The following is a 20,686-nucleotide window of genomic DNA, read 5'->3' as shown; positions in this document are numbered from 1 at the left end:
TCTCTCTCTCTGTAACTCTGCCTTTCAAATAAAATGAATCTTAAAAAAAAAAAAAAAAAAAAAAAAAAACCCAAGTATACCTGCGGGATCCACTCTCTTTCCAATTACTATGTACTCAAAAAATATCCGTTGCTTCCTGTAATCCTCTCCTTTCCACACGACAGCTAAATGACAGGAAAATGGGTTTTACAGTTTCGCATTCCATCAATGCACAGCCACCCTGCAGATCTCAACAGCCCATTTTCCGGAAAGACACTTTTTCTTTATGAATGAATCCCATGACAGAAAAAATAAAATCACACATCTGGGATACATTTTGGAAAGTCCTCAGATACTACCTTGAAACTCTGCATTTAAGCTGTGGGTTGACAGTGATCCCCCTAACACACATCCCCCAAAGATTAATGATTCAGAAGTATCGACAAATGAAAATAATAATATTGCCTATCTATATGCAATTCTGACAAAAAAATAAAGCTGTAATTTATGATTATGGGCTCTATTAATGCTAGATTTCTCATGCGCCATGATTTTTTTGGGAACTAAGATCATAGAAGGGATCACTTTCTACAGAAAGGAATTCTACAGTTGGACCTAGAACCTAATGTGAGATGAAGTTTGTCTCTTGTTCTTTACAACTTAAAATTTCTAAGAACATTTTCCATGCATGACCTCTTTAATCAAATATAGAAACAGTCATTTACCCTAGAGATACAAAGTGGATGAAAAGTGATTTTGTAATGTGACAGCAACTTCTGGAAGTATTTAAGTCATTAAACTGGGGCTGGCATTATGCTGTAGTGTGTTAAGCTACTGCTTACAACTGTAGGATACATATGAGTGCGAGTTCAAGTCCAGGGTACTCTACTTCTGATCCAGCTTCTTGCTAATGCAACTGAGAAGACAACAGAAAATGGCCCAAGTAGTTGCCTCTGCTACCCAAGTAGGAGACCAGGATGGAGTTCCTCTCTTCTGGCTTTGGTCTGGCCCAGTGATGGCTGTTGGCAGTCTTTTGGAGAATGAACCAGTGGATGGACGATCAGTCTCTCTCTCTCTCTCTCTCTCTCTCTCTCTGTTTCTACCTTTCAATTAAATAAATAAATCCTTAAAAAAAACCCTAAACTGACAAAGGATGTCAGAAAAATAACCATTTTCTTTGGACTCCATAAGAATTATGTGCAAACATAACCCTAATAAAAGATATTGGCAACATCTCTTGATCTGCAACATAGGGACTGGGTACAGAATGATGAGCTATCAGGAGCTCCTATTCTGCTCAAAGTTGTTATTTTGGAGAGTCACTTTGACCAGGCCTGTTCTGGAAAATGTGGCTTAACTCTCACACCAGCCCTAAACAGAACTGTAAGCAGTGGGACTGATGATGCTTCACAGCAGCAAGGGAGTGAGCTCTGGAGCACCAGGAATTTCGATTTTGACTCTGGCTCCACCTTTTTTAACGGAACATGATGAGCATCCCTGAGCCTTTGTTTTCTGTTCTATAAAGTGAGAAAAAAATTCAACTTATTTTCTATTTGTCCTGAGGATATGAATAAAAAAGCACATCTGTTTTCCATGACAGTGTCTGGCAGATAACTTGCTCTCAGTAATATTTTTACAGCAAAGAAAACTTGAAACTATGCAAGTCTCATCCTGGACCACTCCCTCTGGAGCCAAGGGGCGTAGGGGAGGGATCGCAGGGATGCTGAGAAGATTCCAGGACTTCAGAAAGGGCTTTGTGGCTTCTGTTTAATGAGACTCTCAGTCAGTCCTCCTGTTCCAGAAGCGAGACAAACTGATGGGCTGAATCTTTGATCTATTTTCAAACATAACTCCCTTGCCAGCGTGTGTTCAATTTACAAGAACGACTGCTCACTTCTCAGACATATTGCCTGGTCTCACCAGCACAGTGTTTCTCATGGCAGCTCGTTTTTAGGTTTAATATTCTTGACAGAGTGCCCAAGTTGATCGTTGCCATAGGAAAACGAAGACAGATGATTCTACATCATTTTACACTTCATATTTCTTTTAAGAGTCTTGGATGAATGTCAGCTGGTGAGAAGAAATTCTCTTCATCACTCTCCCAACTTACTCTTAAACTTTCTCCTTGAAAACCTTATTCTTGTTACCATCAAGCCTCAAAAGGCCATGAAAAGATTCAGTGCTATAAATAGGCCACTTTATTTTACTGCTGAGTTCCATAAGCTTCCTTTTTCCATTATTCTTTGTTTTACAGGGAGTCATTTCATTTTTGGTACTTACCATTTTATAAAATATGGAATTGCCTGCATTTTAAAAATCTTCAGCCTCAACAGCTAAGTTTGCAAGGTCTAATGTACACTGGAAGCTGGGCCTGTCTCACCTCTGCCCACCCATCAGCCAACATTTTCCACAGCTTAAATTGGCCTATTTCTAGTTTCTGGCTATTCTGCTAGAGTGGGTGAAGTGGGTGTTGACATGGAATCTTCTGCATTTCCCTCTTTTTTGTGAAATGATTTTGTTCCCTTGCTTTGAGCAGTCTCCTTAGAGACTGGGTTCTTTAGGTGTCATCCAGTTCCTGCCCTTCCTGAGCTGGATGAAGTAGGCTTCAACCTATGATGTTGGCCAGCAGTCTGCACACAAGGAAATGCCACTAAGGGGCTAAAAAGAGAGGACTTTCAGCCGGCGCCGTGGCTTAACAGGCTAATCCTCCGCCTTGTGGCGCCGGCACACCGGGTTCTAGTCCCGGTCGGGGCACCGGATTCTATCCCAGTTGGCTTCTGCAGAGTCTTCTCAGACAAAGTATGACATAGGAAGGTTCTGGCACATACATGTCTTAATTACAATCTTTATTTTTTCACTGATTGGCTTTAAATAAGTAACTGTAACTTACTGGGCCATAATGTTCCCATATGAAAAAGGGAGACAATAATACTCAAATTACAGATTTTCTGTGAAGATTAAACATGGAAACACTAGGTCCAGTGCTTGGGACATAACAGGAATTTTGTAAATTATAGCTAGGATTATTTTAGTAAAGCAGGAAAGTATATTTTGGGAAGATATTTTTAACCAGCTAAGTGTTGAAGGAGCATTTGTAGATATGGCTAACTTGAACATCTCTTTCCTTTTGAATACAAACTAATTCTAGTGACAGGTATGCTAAAAATCACATGTGTTGACTAGAAGATGCTTATAATCGATTACTGTAATGGAGTTGTGTGGCTCCTTACATTAAATAATTTTTGTTATTCCATACAGTAATTTGAGAAGATCACTGATATGCCTTAACCAGCAGTTGCTTTTCCAAATTCAAGTATCTGAAACCAGCACCTTCCTGAATAACACAAGTATTTGTTTCCTTCTTCAGCCTACTGATAACCTTAATAATCTCATCTTCTGCCTGCTTTCTTCTGCTCTACCTGCCTACTTAAAGAATATCCACTCTGTTCTGAATAGACCTACCTGACAGAAGTAGTTGCTCTTGCATTCTCTATAATGACTTCATAAAGGACTACATGGAGGCACTAGAGTTGTTTTAATGCGTTGTATTCTTTCCTGTAGAGTAGATTTTATTCTAGTTTTTTGCTAAGCTCTGCCCCCAATACACATATTGTTTCCATGTTAAATAAAGGATATAAAGGGTACATAAATTTGTTTGTTTCAGCTTTGGTACACCATTAAATATTAAACTATTATAACACAAGAATTCATTTTAGCACAGGTTACTAAGACAGTACTTTTCTAAGTATCCACCTTTAAAAAGAAAAGGAGGTGTAGAATCTCCACCAATCTTTCCTTGATAAGCCCTTAAAAGTGTGAAATACAAGTGAACATGACAGAATGTTCTTTTTCTCAGTTCCTCTGTGGCTCACCTTTCTAGGTCCTGTGCTCTTCAGCTCAAACACATCCATTGTGTAATTGACTCTGCGTCCATAGTGGTCAAATTGAACATTCCCTGTCAGCCCTTGAATTCGGACCTATGTTTGAAAAACAAATCCCACACTTGTATCAGTTTGCCACTAAAAGAAATCTCTATGTTATCTACTACACTTACAACTATAAGGATATGGAACTATAAACTATAACCAACTCACTGAAATGCCATTTGGTTGGGTATTTGAGTTGATAGCTTAGAATCTGAAAAAGGAATATTAAAGGCAAATACAAGTATTCTGTTGGAAGACAAATATGTTTATATGTTTTGTATATTATACAGTTTCAAGTTTAATTAACGTATTTCTTCTTTCATATTGAAATATTCTTTATAGGAATGGAAATAAGATTTGTTCACACTTTTCAGTGTCATCTATATGTCCATAATGATACTCACACCATTTTATCCTTGCTAGTGTTAAAATTAGGATATAAGAAGCTAAGCAATATTGACAAATATTTAAAAATATTCAAGTATATTTCATTCTAAATTTAGTATAAATTGACTTTTACCATGTTTATATTTTGAAGCCAGGGTATTTTAGAACACTTAAAACTAAAAATACATATATGTTACAAATTATTTGAAAACCAGTGTTAGTATAACTATAAAAGTCAAAAATAAATAAATTTAAGACTACAAAGAGATTTAAATATCTACTGAAGTAGTCATTGGTTGTATTTGCCAAATAATTCTAATTTTTCCACATTCTGGGCCTACAGTAGGCTCACATTTCCTGAACTCCTGATAGTTATCAAGGCCTATGTGATTCTTTCTGACATATGAGTTGTAAACAGATGTGGCTGGTGTCATTACAGAGCCGTGACATTTAATTGCTAATTTAAAATCTTCCTACAATAATCTATTTCCCCTTGTAGCATTCAAAATGGTTCTCCAGTGACTATAATAAGAATGTCCTTGTTAGTGAGTGAGTGAGCAAAGCTCCTTTATTGTTCTAAACCGCTATGAGTTAGAGTTGTTTATTACTACAGCATATTTCTAGCTTATCCTGACTATGTATTGAACTAAAGGCAAATGTAAGGATTCTACTTTATATTATCTTTAGAGATACTCCAAAATGATGATGGCTCAACTTATTGAACTGCAATATTTGTTCATGTTCAAATTGGTCTGCTTTTCGACCATTTCACTTAAACAAAACCATGAGATAACATGAACTTGAATAAAAGTGTGAGTTACCTGTTTAAGTGTCCTCTCCATGTCAATTCCCTGGCCCCACGGAGCAGCAGGATTTGCTAGACAATCTCCAGCGTTTCCTCTCCTTGAAATATCAATTTTCTGCTTTCTAAGATTTCGGAAAGTTTCAGCCATCACAAGGACTCCGTCATAAGTTAGAGCAGAAGTATACTAAACAAACAAAAAAATTATAAGGGCAAATGTTAAAGTCTTATCAAGCACCAGGAATGGTCTGGAGGTGTGTGGATTTATGACATAAAACACCCTTCTGTCTGAAGGACAGTTAAGTTATTGATAACTAACTCTGAATTGAGAAACATTTATACTTTCTTAAATAAAAAGACTGTATACCAGATCTTATCATCCTCTAAAAGGAAAAAACACACCTGGAATATAGGAAATCTGACAAACTGTTTTCCATCAGTTTGGACAAGCAAGGTCTTTCTGTTATGTCCAAGTACAAACAGGCAGCATATAAAACGTTAAGTGCAGTGTTCTCACAGTCTGCCTTTATGGTTGCTGTGGTTGAGTCCCAAGAATGCTGTGGCGTCTTACTGTTATTTATTCCTCCAAAATATCTAGAAAGTTTATCAGACATTTAACATGCTTACTGACTTGAAGTGCATATCCTTCTTAAATATCAAGAAAGAAGGAATGGATGGTTTATTGTTATCCAGAAATACAAGAATTATTTTCTTTTCTACAAATATGCATGCAGCAGTCTCTATGCTAAGTAGAAACGAATATTGTTACACTCAAATAAAGTTTAGATGTGGCCGGCGCTGTGGCATAGAGGGTTAAAACCCTCGCCTGAAGCACCAGCATTGCATACGGGCACTGGTTCTAGTCCTGGCTGCTCCTCTTCCGATCCAGCTCTCTGTGATGGCCTGGGATAGCAGTGGAAGATGTCCCAAGTCCTTGGGCCCCTGTACCCATATGGGAGATCGGGAAGAAGCACCTGGCTCCTGGCTTCGGATCGGCACAGCTCCAGTCATTGCGGCCATTTGAGGAGTGAACCAGTGGATGGAAGACCTCTCTCTCTCTCTGCCTCTCTCTGTAACTCTTTCAAATAAATAAAAATAAATCTTTAAAATAAATAATAAATAAAGTTTAGAACACCTGCTTTCTGGTGGTTATCCTATGTTTCTCTTTGAGAAAAATGAGCTGTTTGAAAAGTTTTTAAGGTTAAGAGAGGAAGTGAGGAAAGAATGAGATGAAAATGTAATTTGTTGAAACTGAAAATAAAAGAGTAAGAGATCAATTTTGGTAAAGTTTGATTTGAGAATTACTAACAATATGAAAAATAGGGCACAATTTTCTTGTAGCATTCTAGCACATCAACTGCTAACCACAAGAGAAGCAATATTAACTCCTTCAGGAATACTATATGGTCAATTCCATAGGTTTAACACATTCCACTCCTGTGAGAATGGTAGGTTTTTGCTGTGGAAAGTAGAGGATAATCTCGATTTTCTGATAGAAAAACTAAAGAAAAATTGTTTCAAATTATAATTGTAGAAAGTGAATACAGGTAACATGATCATTAGGCATAGCAGCCAGCATTCCAGGGAATAGAAAAACTAAACCATGGATTAAATAAGGAATATTGTATAAATTCTCAGAAAGAACCTTTCAATTGTAGAGGACCTAATTACAAAAATTGTATTGGAAGGACGTATAAGAGTTGTTTAAATGAAGATCTTTGTTATATGTTTTTCCAGGATAATATGATAAAATGTGCCTATGGCTAGGTATGTCCCTCAATATGAGGGTGGGGTAGCTGAAGGAAATTGAGGTTGTTAAGCCAGATAATGAATCAAAAATGAATATTTCTCCTCCCCTGCCTGAATTGATACTTCACTGAGTAGAGAAAGCCATCATGTCTTTTTTTTTTTTTTTTTTAAGGCAAGAAAATAAAAACAGTAATAAAGTGAAATTTTTTAGACTCGAAGTGCAAGAGAAGCATTTCAGGATCAAGAGAGAAAAATAGAAATATGCTGCTTTTTCAGTAGGGAGAAAAGAGCTGAAAAGAGATGGCACCAAAGAGCAAATGCATTTGCTGTGCTTTATAAAGTCTATCCAATTTTATAAAACAAGTGAACTAGAAAAAGAACAGATATCACAAAAGTGTTACAGAGCAAGGGAAACATTCCCCCAGAATAGCCAAGGCCCAGGATTTGACAGGTCATAGAGCTAATAGGTGGAGAGAGGCAATAGCTTAATGGGATTTCAGTTGTTCAAATGATGCTATTGTTTTCCATGTGCCTTATTGTGTTACAGTTTAGGTAATCATATTTATGGGCACACAGGTTTGGAGATGTACCTAGAAAATTCTTTTATTAACTGGCCATTTTACCATTTTACTTTATTATTATTTTACATAGAAACCTTTTATTTAAGATAAACAAATTCATGCATTTCATATGAAATTTAGGAACACAGTGATTTTTCCCACCCTATTCCCCACTCCCATCCACACTCCCACCCTTCTTCCTCCTCCCTCTCCTATTCCCATTCTTATTTTTCAAAGATCTATTTTCAGCTAACTTTATACTCATAAGATTAACCTACACTAAGTAAAGTCAACAAATAGAATGAAAAAAAAAAAAAACAACAACAACAAAATCTGCTCCTCAACAGTTGAGACAAGGGCTGTCCAAAATCATTACATCTCAAAGTGTCAATTTCACTTCCATAGATTACCTTTTAGGTGCTTTATTAATTACCACAGATCAGGGAGAACATATGTTATTTGTCTTTTGGGGACTTGCTTATTTCACCAAATATAATGGTTGTTAAATAAACATTCCCGTTGAGGGCAGGGTAAGTAGGGGCCTGTAATTATTGACTGCTCTGGCCAGTGATCAGAATTGGTGGCATGAGTTCTGAGTTGTGGAAAACAAGATGGTACTGGGCAGAATCACATTGGAAAAAGTATGAACTTTAAGCAGAAAGAACGGGGATGAATTTTAATTCTGCTCCTCATAGGTTTATCGGAAAGTAGGGCACATTCTTTGGCTGTGGAACACAAAACAGCAAAACCAAAGAAAACAAGATAATACTAATGGCTCAGTACCCTTTGAAAAATGTACTAGACATAGGGAATACAATTATAAGTAATAGAGGGTTCCCTCACCAAAGGAGTTTATAGGAGTGATACAATAATTGTACAAATATCTCTGCTTGATGAGAATAAGACAATCAAATTCAGGTAGAGCATTCCTAATCCAAAACTCCAAAAGACTCAACAATCTGAAAATTTCTGAGCACCAACATGATATTACAAGGTGAAAATTCCACGCCATGAAACTTTGCTTCATAAGCAAAAATCATTAAAATACTCTATAAAATTATCTTCAGCTTTGATGAAACATTAACAAGTTTCATGTTTAGGAGTGGCTCCCAGGATATATCATTACGCATATGCAAATGCTAAAAAATAAGAAATCTGAAACACTTCTGATCACAAACATTTCAGATAAATGATGTCTGAGCTGTAGTACAGAGAGTACAAAGCTTGAAGCAGGAGTCATATTTAAAAGAGGAATGAGAGAAAGTGGAATTTAAGATAATATATTGGAAGATGTTAGATTTGCATAGGTAGAAATGAATATGGAGGAGTATGGGAGTTTTGAAGGAGAAGTTCAGGGATTGATAGGGAGTGGGAAAATGCAGGGTAGCTCAGTCTGGCTGGAGCATCAGAAAGGGAGCGGGGCTCATGCAACTGGAAGGACTTGCCAGGCGTCTATGATAGAAGAGCTTTATTCCAGATGTTCTCTAAAACTACAGAAGTAACAAGATCAGAAATCATGCTTTTAATCTTTGTTGAAATAGTAAAGAATTTCAATTTGAAATAAAATTAACTATGATCAATCCTCAACATGTATGGATTCTATGTTTTCAAATTTGCCTACTTCTGTTTGTGACTACCAAATCAATAAATGTGATACTTTTGTGGTCATTTGTGCACATTATAGAGTGGTAAAAACTTATACCATCCAACATTCAAGATCTCAGTAATAGTTGAAAAGCAAAACACTCTGATTCTTTTTTTTATTCTTTTTTATAGATTTATTTATTTATTTGAAATGCAGAGATAGAGAAGGAGAGAGAGACAGAGATAGATCTTCCATCCACTGGTTCACTCCCCAAAGGGCTTCAGTGTTCGGTGCTGGGCCAGGTACAGGGGCCCAAGCACTTGGGCCATCCTCTTCTGGTTTCCCAGACTCATTAGAAAGGAGCTGGGTCGGAAGTGGAGCAGCCAGGACCTGAACCCATATAAGATGCTGATATTGCAGGTGGAGGCTTAACCATAGCACTGGCCCCAAACATTCTGTTTTCTTATTTCTGCTCTCATGTTGTAGAGAAATACTGTAGGTAGAATACTATCTATTTAGTAATCTAAAATGGATCTACATTTTTGTGTATTTGCTGATGATTTCACTGTAAAATGGCCTAAAAGTGCCAAGTTGAAGAGCTGTCTAGTGTTCCTAAGTGCAAGAAGGTTATGATGGGCCTTCTAGAAAAAATATACACATTTCAAAAGCTTCATTCAGGCATGAGTCATAGTGTTACTGGCCACAAGTTCATTGTTAATGAATCATCAGTATGTCAAGTTGGAATTCTACATAGAGAAACATACCAGACAGGGTTATGTATTGATTGGTCGACAAAAAGATTATAACAGAAGAATCACAACACTTAACCTTGTATTCCCCCCAGGAGCCAAGATTCAGTTCTGCTCATTCAATACTTGAAGAGATTTATAGAACAAAACTCTAGGGAATAAGGAGAATTAACTGTATATACTTATTAAATGGTTAGTGAGTGCCTGACATTATATTAAAAGCTGTGACAGAATCAAATATATTTACAACAAAATGCTGGAAGCTACAGCATAGAAAAGACTAGTTGGACTTCAAACAGGAGACATTAAAATGAGCCAATCCCGGGTGTTCTGTGAACCTGGTAGCTGACTCAGTGACAGCTGATTAACATAGCCACTGAATATCTTGCACGCCTTCATCCCTAAGCTCAGAGGGAAGGAATACAGTGCTTACCACATAGTGAACATATGATAAGCGCTCCATTTTGAGATTCATGATTCTTGTAGGACAGTGGAGATGATATGGCTACATAGTCAAATCCCCATATTACAGAGGGAAATGACATAGCCTTATGAAAAGTTTTATAATTAGGAAATGGAAGAACATAGAACCTTTACCCCTATATGTTAGTTTTTTTTTTTTACATTGAATTTTTCAGTTATCCATTAAAACTTTTTAATGGAAGACACCAGTCAGTGAGAAATTAGCAAACAATGTCTTAAAAAGAAACTTAAACTCTTTAGATTAGAATATTTAAGAAATATTATGCCCACTATTTACATGAAACCTAAGAAAGTTATCTTTCCAGGTGAGAAAAAGATGTACTTATGATCAGCAATTTACAAGCTTCATTTCCAAATACTAACATCTCTCTGCAATATCTGTCAGTGAAAAACCAAACGACCTCACCTTTGAGTGTTAATTTCAAAGAGAAGCTTTGCAGAAAGTATGCATGTTACATTCCTACCAATTTTGTAACTTACTCGCTAATTATAAATTGTTTTGCAAACACAGATTTTTACTGGGTAGAAAATTACTGATGCCCATTCTGACCCATTTAGTTAACAAACTTGAAAAAAATACATGCAGTTTCTTCAAAACAAATCATATATGCAGTAATAATCATAGTGAATGGCTTGAGCTATTATTTAACAACTGTACTCTTCAATATACAGATTTCTAAGTCATTAAGTCTTGTGAAGTGCGGTGACTGTGACAAACTGCTTCTTTCCTGTGCCACACTGTGTCTGACAAACAGTACTGGAAGAATTGCATCATAAACTTTCAACTTTAGATTTTAAAAATACTAGCAACATATTATATGAGACCAAATACCTTTGGAGGAGTCTCAGATCCTGGATACTCTCTTTGATCTAGTTTCTTCCATCGGTCCATTAGTTTGGTTACCATTGGCGTATTAAAATCTACCAACTGGAATCCTGTAACATTGGCTCCCCCATGTATAAACCTCTCAAGAGAAATATCTTTGAATCCCTATGAAAACCAATATGAAAGACTGTTAAATTTAGTTCACTATTATACATTTCAGCTCTTCAATAATGACATAACTTTATGACCAATAGGAGTATGTACATCCAAATAGATATCTAATAAAGCAATGGGTAGAAAGAAGTGAAAAATCTAATTATGTCAATTTAACTGTGAAATTTTGTCATTCAAAAGTCAATTCATCAGAAAAGGCTATAAATGTTTTCAGTTTTGTTCAACTCAATTATTTCTTGAATGCCTTTTATGAAGCATGGAACGGGATATAAGAGATGAATATGATAGCACTAAAAGTCTCCTGTTGAGGACATAATTGCCCTCTGATAGAGATATGTATAAATGGGCATTATGTGAAGGTAATATCAAGGTATCATAGTCCTCTGAGTATAATGACGTAATGCATTTTAAGGAGTTTGATTACAAAGTGGTCTAAAGGAAGACAGAGCTGGTGATTCAATTACAGCAGTTAAAGGCTTTGAGTACATCAGTCACTACAGACTTCAGAGTTAGGGAAAGGACCAGGTGGAATGCAGAAACTGGGAGAAAAGGTTGACATCTTTTTGGCCTATGGACAGTTATCTGTATTTCATCAATTCTGGAGAGTTATTAATTTATTTTCTATCTATCCATCAATGTATGATTTCTAAGAGGACCCTTTTTCCCCATTACAAAAACAAATACTATAATAAAATACATAAACATTTGTAAGAACAGAAGCATACTGAGGCAATGAATTAATAAAACACAGATACTAGCTCAGATAACCCTTCCTTTCACAGATACATGAGTTTATAGAATATGCAACTACTGTATTATTTTAAATTAATTATGTTGAGTAAATGAAGGGAAAATGCTTTGTCTGTTGGCAGTAGAATGTGCATTAGTAACATTGTAGTGATAGTAGACATCAATAAAAGCTTAGGGTTGTCTTCCTCAGTGTGCCTTGGTCACGCTTTTGAAACTTTAAAAAATTGTTATTGTACAATGCAGCACTTATCTTCTTAGCCTATATATGCACACATTACTATTTGGTTATCCAAGAAGAAATATATCAGTCCATTTGCAGCTAAGCAAAAGTATTGTTTAGACTCAGGACCAAATATGTGAACTCATAGCTGATAGTATGTGTCAGGTACTGTGCTAAACTCATATTGTGTCATCCATCTAGAGGTGTGCTGACAGGAGGACTCTGATATAGATTCTATGATTAACTTTATCTTACAGATATGACAACTGAAGCTCAATGGGATGAAGAGAAAGTCTCAAGGTCACCAGCAAAGATATGGTAGACAAATCCACATTTAAATGTGGCCTTTTCAGCTGTGCTCCTGAGTATTCTTAGAAAGGTGTGTGTTTTTAATTTTGTTAATTGTCACAGTGTTCCTGGGAGAGGCAAGGTGATATTGTGCAAAGAAAACACAGGCGTTGACTCTCACCTCTGTTACTATCTCACCTTAGATTTCCCACATACAAAATGAGAATGAGGGTGTTAGGATCTAGCACATATGGTTTGAATTAACTCAATGATAGCTATTAATCAATTCACTCAACAAATATTTATTTCATGTCCATTATGTGTGAACTAATTTGACAGTTCATTAGTAACATTCTCATTTCATTGAGAAAGAAATTAGACACCAGAAAGCAAATCTACGTTTTTGAAATGGAGAAAACACTGTCCATCAATCTCCAGCTAGCAAAATGTCAGTTCAACATTTGTTTGCTTCTGTCAGAGTACAGGGCAGACCCACGGGCTGGCAAATAATTTCAATGTTTTGTAAAAGCCATAGTAATTCAAATAGTGCATTAGTTTGTAATTGATGGCATTATTATTTTCTATCAGCCATGGCTGAAATAGGAGGTCTGCCAACCTTCTTGTATAGCATTATCCACAGCTGCAAACATGCGGGCAAAGCTGCAGCCTTCACGAAATCATCAGACGTAAAATCTAACGGATAAATAACAGTCCGCACTTCTCTGATTCCATCTGCTTGCTATGCTCAAGGTAAAGGGAAAGAATTACCACATTTTATTATAAACTCCTTTCAGTTATGATTGGAATGAATGCTGGGTGGTTCAGTTAATTTTAGCTGTCGGTGTGTGTGTGGGTGCGAGCACAGGAAATATTTTTCCTTTTATATTCATTATGATTTTATGTAGAACACTGATAGTACCTACACTGTGAAGCAGTCTCCTACTAAAGTTATTTGGTGGCCATTTCGTTTCACTTTTTATTCAGAGAATATTACAGAGCTGAAAGTTGTAGGGTAGCATTGTAATAAAATGGGTTACCCGCAGCTGCGTTGTAGAGAAATAAAATTAAGTGAATGATTCCCCTCCTCCCCCAAGCCAGAGGACACAGGAAATCAGGGTAAAGACTTTCTACTTGTTGAAATGGGCAACTATGTTGCTTGTATTTCATAACAGTTAAGGACCGCCCCAGATTAACTTCCAATTGATTTTTTTCTTTTTTTTAATTCAAAATACAAATTTTTAAATTAAGCAGTAGCTAGAGAGATAAACAGCAAGAGCTTCCACCCACTGGTCTACTCCCCAAATGGCTGCAATGGCTGGAACCTCTGGGTTGAAGCTAGAATCCTTTTAATCTCTAGATGTTCGTAATTCTCTGGGGGAAAAAGAAATGTTTAAAATTAGAGGTATCATATATCATGATCACTATTTATGCGGATGTATAAATCCATCAATCATTATCAGTATTCAATAAATGCACATCCTTTAGGGCTTATCTAATTTAGATAATCTGCTGTGTTTTGCATTCCAGGATCACAGGTTGACTAAATCATATTGAGATAGTTCTGGTGCAGTTAACAGAAGGAACATCAAATAGGCTGGGGGATATTCCTTCTCACTATCTTTTAAAAATTAGTTGCTCAGATAATGCACTTTTTTTTTTAAAGATTTATCACTTATTTTATTTGAAAGAGCTACAGAGAGAGGTAGAGACACACACACACACAGAGATGTCTTCCATTCAGTGGTTCACTTCTCAAATGGCTGCAAAAACAGCCAGAGCTGAGCTGATCCGAAGCCAGGAGCCAGAAGCCAGAAGCCAGGAGCTTCTTCTGGGTCTCCCACTTGGCTGCAGGGGCCCAAGTACTTGGGCCATCTTCCACTGCTTTGTCAGGTGCATTAGCAGGGAGCTGGATCGGAAGTGGAGCAACCCGGACTTGAACCAGTGCCCATATGGGATGTCGGTGCTGCAGGCTATGGCTTTAACCTGCTGCACCACAGCACCAGTTCCCAGAAAATGTACTTTTGATGCACAAGTAGAAAGATGGAGGAAACAGATACAGTCATTGCAGAAAAGCTGAAGAACATAGGAAGCAAAAAGGAAAACATAAAATAATGTTCTACCAAATTGGTAGAATTTGAGGTCATTGCTCTTGAATAAAACTGCTAGATTGCAAATTTTAACTGTGTCTAGTCCTCATTCTGAAACTAACCAGACACCTAAAGTCAGATAAGCCGCTTTATGCTCTGTATGTTACTTTAACTTCTGAATAGGGAAAGAATGGGGCATTGGGTATGCCTGTGTGTTTTTCACATGCATGTGGGTGGTGCTTGTGGTGTGGTAAGGGATAGGTAAGGAATAGATGCAGTTTGTCTTTATATATCCTGAACATTTCAAATAATTTCATACTTTTTTATGACAGAGCCAGATGTTTTCCTAGATGTGAACTGAATATATTTTTAAAAATTAAGCATATAGGAGCAGATTGTAAGACTTTGATTTGCAGGTGGAACAAATGAGCAGAGCTCCTGTTGCTGTCGGTGGCCACATTTCGGTTATCTGACTGCTGAAAAATGAGTGAATACAGATACAGAACAATGTGTCCAAGGTCAGATTCCTCTTTAAGGTGCTGTGAGGAATGGTTCAGTGAATTTTTTTTGGTGACATTACTACTACTTGTGTGACAATACTTATCTATAATTTATTTATTTATGAATTTATTGTTTTAATCAGATAGAACAGGGCTTCAAATGTGCTTTTAGGATCTATAACCTTGGGGCTGGCACTGTTGTATAGTGGGTAAAGTCATCATCTGCAACCCTGACTTCCCATATGGGCACCGATCAAATCCCGGCTGCTCCACTTCCAATCCAGCTCCCTGCTATGTGCCTGGGAAAGCAGCAGGGGATGGCCCATGTTCTTGGGACCCCACAAAGGAGAACCTAGAAGAAGCTCCTGGCTCCTGACTTCAAAAGGGCCAAACTCCAGCTGTTGAGGTCATTTGGGGAGTGAACCAGTGGATGGAAGATCCCCTGCTCCCTCTCCCCCTCCCTCTCCCAACTCTTTCAAATAAATAAATCTTTAAAGAAAAAAAGAGTTACAATCTTTGTGGTCCTGGGTTACACTGAACCTCATTTTCCAGTCTATAAAATAAGCACATCTCGGCCGGCGCTGTGGCTCACTTGGTTAATCCTCCACCTGCAGCGCCAGCATCCCATTTGGGCACCAGGTTCTAGTCCCGGTTGCTCCTCTTCCAGTCCAGCTCTCTGCTGTGGCCTGGGAAGGCAGTGGAGGATGGCCAAGGTGCTTGGGCCCTGCACCCGCATGGGAGACCAGGAGAAAGCACCTGGCTCCTGGCTTTGGATGGGCGCAGTGCCGGCCGTAGCAGCCATTTGGGGAGTGAACCAACAGAAGGAAGACCTTTCTCTCTGTCTCTCTCTCTCACTGTCTATATCTCTACCTGTCAAATAAATTAAAAAAAAAAATAAGCACATCTAATTTTTTTAGAATGTAGTAAAACAGTTATAGTAACACAGCAAATGTAAGACCAAATCCGGGTGCAAGAGAAGGAGCATAAATTCAACAAATAAAGAGTGGGGATAAAGATTAGTTTTACAAGGAAGAAAATACACTGCTCCTGTCTTTAATGGGCTTGCACTGTGTTAACATCTTATTGCAGCTGTGCCACAGTATGTTGGGTGACACTTGGTACAAAGGAATTATAGAATAATGATTTTATGAAAGCCCCCACCATGGATTCTACACTATCAGTGCACAAAGTGATGTACAAACCCAGAAGAGGCCATTTAACATCACAAGTGGCAATTTAAAGACTTTCTGAAGGTAGTGCCTGAATTCATCAGTTAGGACTGGCAGGGGTAAAAACCTCTAGGAGGAGAAAGCAACCTAAGCTAAAGCTGGCAAGAGAAAAATAGCACTACCTGTCTGGGAGTCTTTTTGGTTTGGAAAAGGGGCACATGGGGGTGGAATGGAAAAGAGACTTGGGGTGATGTACAGGAAAACTCTTAAAGTATCTTTTACGTTAAGTTAAATGGTCTAAGTTGTTGATCCTGAAGAATGTCAGTAGAACAGGGCTTAGCTTTAGAATGCTTACTTTGGTAGATGATAAACACTCAGGAAATGACTCAGGGTTGGGACAATATGTAATTGCAAGAAAAATGCAAATTTTGCAAGAGAGGTGAGACAAGTATTAGCAGATAGGGCCTCAAAGCCCGCAGGGGATCAGACCAGAGAGACTGATTTCTTTTCCTGCATTTGCAGCCTGAGGCCAGTGAAGAAAAATTAAGCAGGAAAAGGAAATAATCAAACCTGTCTTTAAAAACTAACTGGTAGGCCTGCGCCGCGGCTCACTAGGCTAATCCTCCGCCTTGCAGCGCCGGCACACCGGATTCTAGTCCCGGTCGGGGCGCCGGATTCTGTCCCGGTTGCCTGTCTTCCAGGCCAGCTCTCTGCTGTGGCCAGGGAGTGCAGTGGAGGATGGCCCAGGTCCTTGGGCCCTGCACCCCATGGGAGACCAGGAGAAGCACCTGGCTCCTGCCATCGGATCAGCGCGGGGCGCCGGCTGCAGCGTGCTGGCCGCGGCAGCCATTGGAGGGTGAACCAACAGCAAAGGAAGATCTTTGTCTCTCTCACTGTCCACTCTGCCTGTCAAGAAAAACAAAACAAAACAAAAAAAACTAACTGGTAGCAAAATGAAAGAACTGGAAAGGAGAAATTCTTGGGGGAAAGTAGGAAAGCTATTTTCTTACTTAACTCTCTGAAAAATAGATGAAAATAACCCAGGATAAATTCAACTTATTGGTAATGTCAATGAGCATTCACAAGCCACGTGCACTTTCACTGAGAAAAGAACTCAATATTGTTTTATATAAAAAATGAAATCTGCTTTCTGATTCTTAGCCAAAGAATTTAAGGACCATTATGAGCTAATATTTCTCCAACTTTATTTCTTACTTTAGAGGACTATAATTTTAAAAGATTATAAAGAATACCCATAGTTAATCCTAGTTTCTTCAGACAGTTATTTTTTTTTAAAGATTCACTTATTTATTTGAAGTTCAGAATTATTTGAGGAGAGAGAGAGAGAGGGAGAGAGAGAGGGAGGGAGAGAGAGTCTTCCATCTGCTAGTTCACTCTTCAAATGGCCACAAATGGGCCAGGCCATAGCCAGGAGTTTTATCTTGTCTCCCATGTGTGTACAGGGGCCCAAGGACTTGGACCATCTTTCACTGCTTTCCCAAGCACATTATGAGACCCAAACCAGTGCCCATATGGGATGCTGGTGCTGCAGATGGTGGCTTAACCCATTGTGCCACAGCACTGACCCCAGAGAGTTAATTTTGTTTAAATAAGACTTTTGCAAAAATGAATGCTTATAAATTCATTATACAACTTCATATATCATATACTGATGTTCATTTAGTTTCATTCTTTTCTTTTTAGTAAACGTAGGTTGTACTTCATGCTTTCTGCTTTAGTTTTCAACTCTGTTATTAAAATACTTGTTAAATTCTTTCTGTCAAATTATTTATCTCTTCTGGAGTATCTGTAGCCATCCAGTAACTAGCAGGAATTGTTATTTCAGAAATCAGCTTTACTAATACTGTTAAATCTGTATTTTAAAAAAAATTTATTTATTTATTTGGATGGCAGAGTTATAGAGAGGCAGAGGCAAAGAGAGAGAGAGAGACAGAGAGAGAGAGAGAGAGAGAGACAGAGAGAGAGAGAGAGAGAGAGAGAGAGAGAATCTTCCATCTGCTGGTTCCCTCCCCAGAAGGCCACAATGGCCAGAGCTGTGCTGATCCGAATCCAGAAGCCAGGACCGTCTTCCAGGTCTCTGTTGTGGGTGCAGGGGCCCAAGGTTTTGGGCCTCTTCTACTGCTTTCCCAGGTCATAGCAGTGAGCTGTATCAGAAGTGGAGCAGCTGGGACTTGAACAGGTGCCCATATGGGATGCCAGCACTGTAGTTGGCGGCTTTACATGATACACCACAATGCCGGCCATTAAATCACTTTTAATGAGTTTGTAAGTACTAGCCTCTATTAGTAATAAATTATAACTATAAATTAATTATTTTGGGCCTGGCATTGTGGCATAGGGGGTTAAGCCACTGCTTCTGATGTCAAAATCCCTTTTGGGCACCAGTTTGAGTCCTGGCTCTTCCACTTCTGATCCTTTGCTAATGCACCTGAAAAAAGCAGCAGACAATGGCCCAAGTGTTTGGGCCACTGCCACCCACATGAGATAACTGGATGAAGCTCCTGGGTCTGGTTTTGGCCGGTCACTGTAGCCATCTGTGGAGTCAAACAGAAGATGGAAGATATCACTCGCTCTCTCTTCTCTCTCTCTCTCTCTTTCTTTTTTTCTTTCTCTCTCTCTCTCTCTAATGCTGACTTTTCAAATAAATCCATTTTAAAAAATTAATTATTTTCTTAATTTTTTTCAGAAAGTTTGTTGCTGGTATATAGAAATATACTGATTTTATTGTGGACCTTGCATCTTGCAACACTGCTTAACTTAACATCTCTAATTATTTTCGATTATTTATGATTTTTGTATATTCAGTCTTTTTCCTTCTCAATCTTGCAGCCATATTTTTTCTTGTCTAATTGCCATTGCTAAAACCTTAAGTACAGTGTTCAGTAGAAGGGGTGAGGGAATCCACTCTCATTTCTGATCTTAGGATAAAATTATTCAGTCCTTTAACATTAAGTATAATGTTAATAAAATTTTTCATTTTGATTCAGTGTTCACATTGGAAGTGCTATACACATAGCTTTCAAGAAATAGTTGTTCACTGGCTAAGTGAAACAAAAACCGTTCTGGTGTTATGGACAACAGCCCTCTAATGGTAAGTGAATACACCAACAGAACCATATTAATATACTATGTTAGAAGGTAGACATGTGCAAGTCATCTGGCCTAATTATGTTACAAAAGTATAAACTACATATGATAAAAGCTTGCTATTTTTAGGGAGATTGATGGTTTTGTTCCTTAATACAAGCAGAAATGTTTTTCCAGTTCATATATCAGTATTTTAGCTAATGGAAGTATGTTGTCAACCACTAGGGCTATGATAGCAGGCTATGATACCCACTCAAGTGTTACATATATCAATTGTTTTCCATTTTGTTTTGGTTCATTCATTCCAGTTGCCCATATCACCAATTCATTTCTGGAATGATAGTTCTAAGATATTGCTGTTTTCCCTCAATTCTATTATTGACATAGAATTGATGTGAAAACTCTATATATTTGCTCTAAAAGTACTTAATTAGAATCTCATTATATAATACATTGTGAATATAGACGTCTCATAATCATAAGCTCTTTTCTCTCATAGTGACTAAGACTGATACATACTCCCCTTAAGATTTAAATTTTTAGAGAAAAATACTAAAACACCCCACTAAAAGCAATGGGAAAGACAAGTCAAAATTTCTCATTATTCTCATGATAAACAATTAAGTTGCAAAATTATGCTTTGTCCTAGGAACAACACACAATGACTCACAGTCCATATTTGTATTTTATTATCTCAGCTCCACAGTGTAGTTCACTAAAGACTGAAAATTTCTATCTAAGATGTGATGATCTACTTGCCACATGGAAAGATCTGACACATTGGGCATCCTTTAGCTCTTTTCCTGCTTCAAGCACAGGATACTCATGATAGAAATGTGTAGTAGGAACAAACAGAGAAAGAAGAAAACAACCTGAACTTCCTTAGGATAAAGCACTTTGAGGAGCAAATCCTTAGGGTAGATGGTACTCCAATAAAATGAAAAAGGTGTCCCTCCTCAGCTAGTTTTCCTCTACATTACAAGGTTAACAAATATTTCGTAGGTCTTGCAAAAAAAAAAAAATCTAAAAGGAATTGTCCCAGGACTTTAAGGATTTCATAAAAATGCACGTATCTTTTTCATTAGGCATCTGTGAGCAGTATGTGTAAAGTCAACAAATTAAAATAATTTGTATTGTTTCTATTAGAAAGACTTGTTTAAGCAGCAGTTTTATTCTGTTACTCTTAAAGTTGGAGGATGTAACTCATCATTTTACCCAAGTATTGGCAATAAGTATGCATGCAGTACCATTTATCATTGAGATAGAAAAAATCATTATCTGATAACAGTGGTATCATACCAAAGTAAACATTATAATTAGTTTTAAAGATCTCTGGCAGGTATT

The 20,686-nt window shown here is 37.6% G+C and overlaps 1 protein-coding gene across 5 annotated transcripts in view; it reads right to left on the bottom strand.

The window, feature by feature from the left end:
* Positions 1-20,686, bottom strand: part of GRIA4 (glutamate ionotropic receptor AMPA type subunit 4) — a 389,167-nt gene that overhangs the window by 65,936 nt on the left and 302,545 nt on the right. For all 5 annotated transcript variants that reach the window (XM_062198338.1, XM_062198335.1, XM_062198340.1 and 2 more), the window contains 3 exons: positions 11,053-11,211; positions 5,114-5,281; positions 3,852-3,956 (listed from right to left, as the gene is read on the bottom strand). In XM_062198338.1, the coding sequence (XP_062054322.1) occupies positions 3,852-3,956; positions 5,114-5,281; positions 11,053-11,211 (432 nt within the window). The remainder of the gene's footprint in view (positions 1-3,851; positions 3,957-5,113; positions 5,282-11,052; positions 11,212-20,686) is intronic.

Source organism: Lepus europaeus, chromosome 7 (assembly GCF_033115175.1).
Source record: "Lepus europaeus isolate LE1 chromosome 7, mLepTim1.pri, whole genome shotgun sequence".
Taxonomy (NCBI): Eukaryota; Metazoa; Chordata; class Mammalia; order Lagomorpha; family Leporidae; genus Lepus; species Lepus europaeus.
The sequence above is the reverse complement of the archived record's forward strand: the minus strand, read 5'-3'. Positions and strand labels throughout refer to the sequence as shown.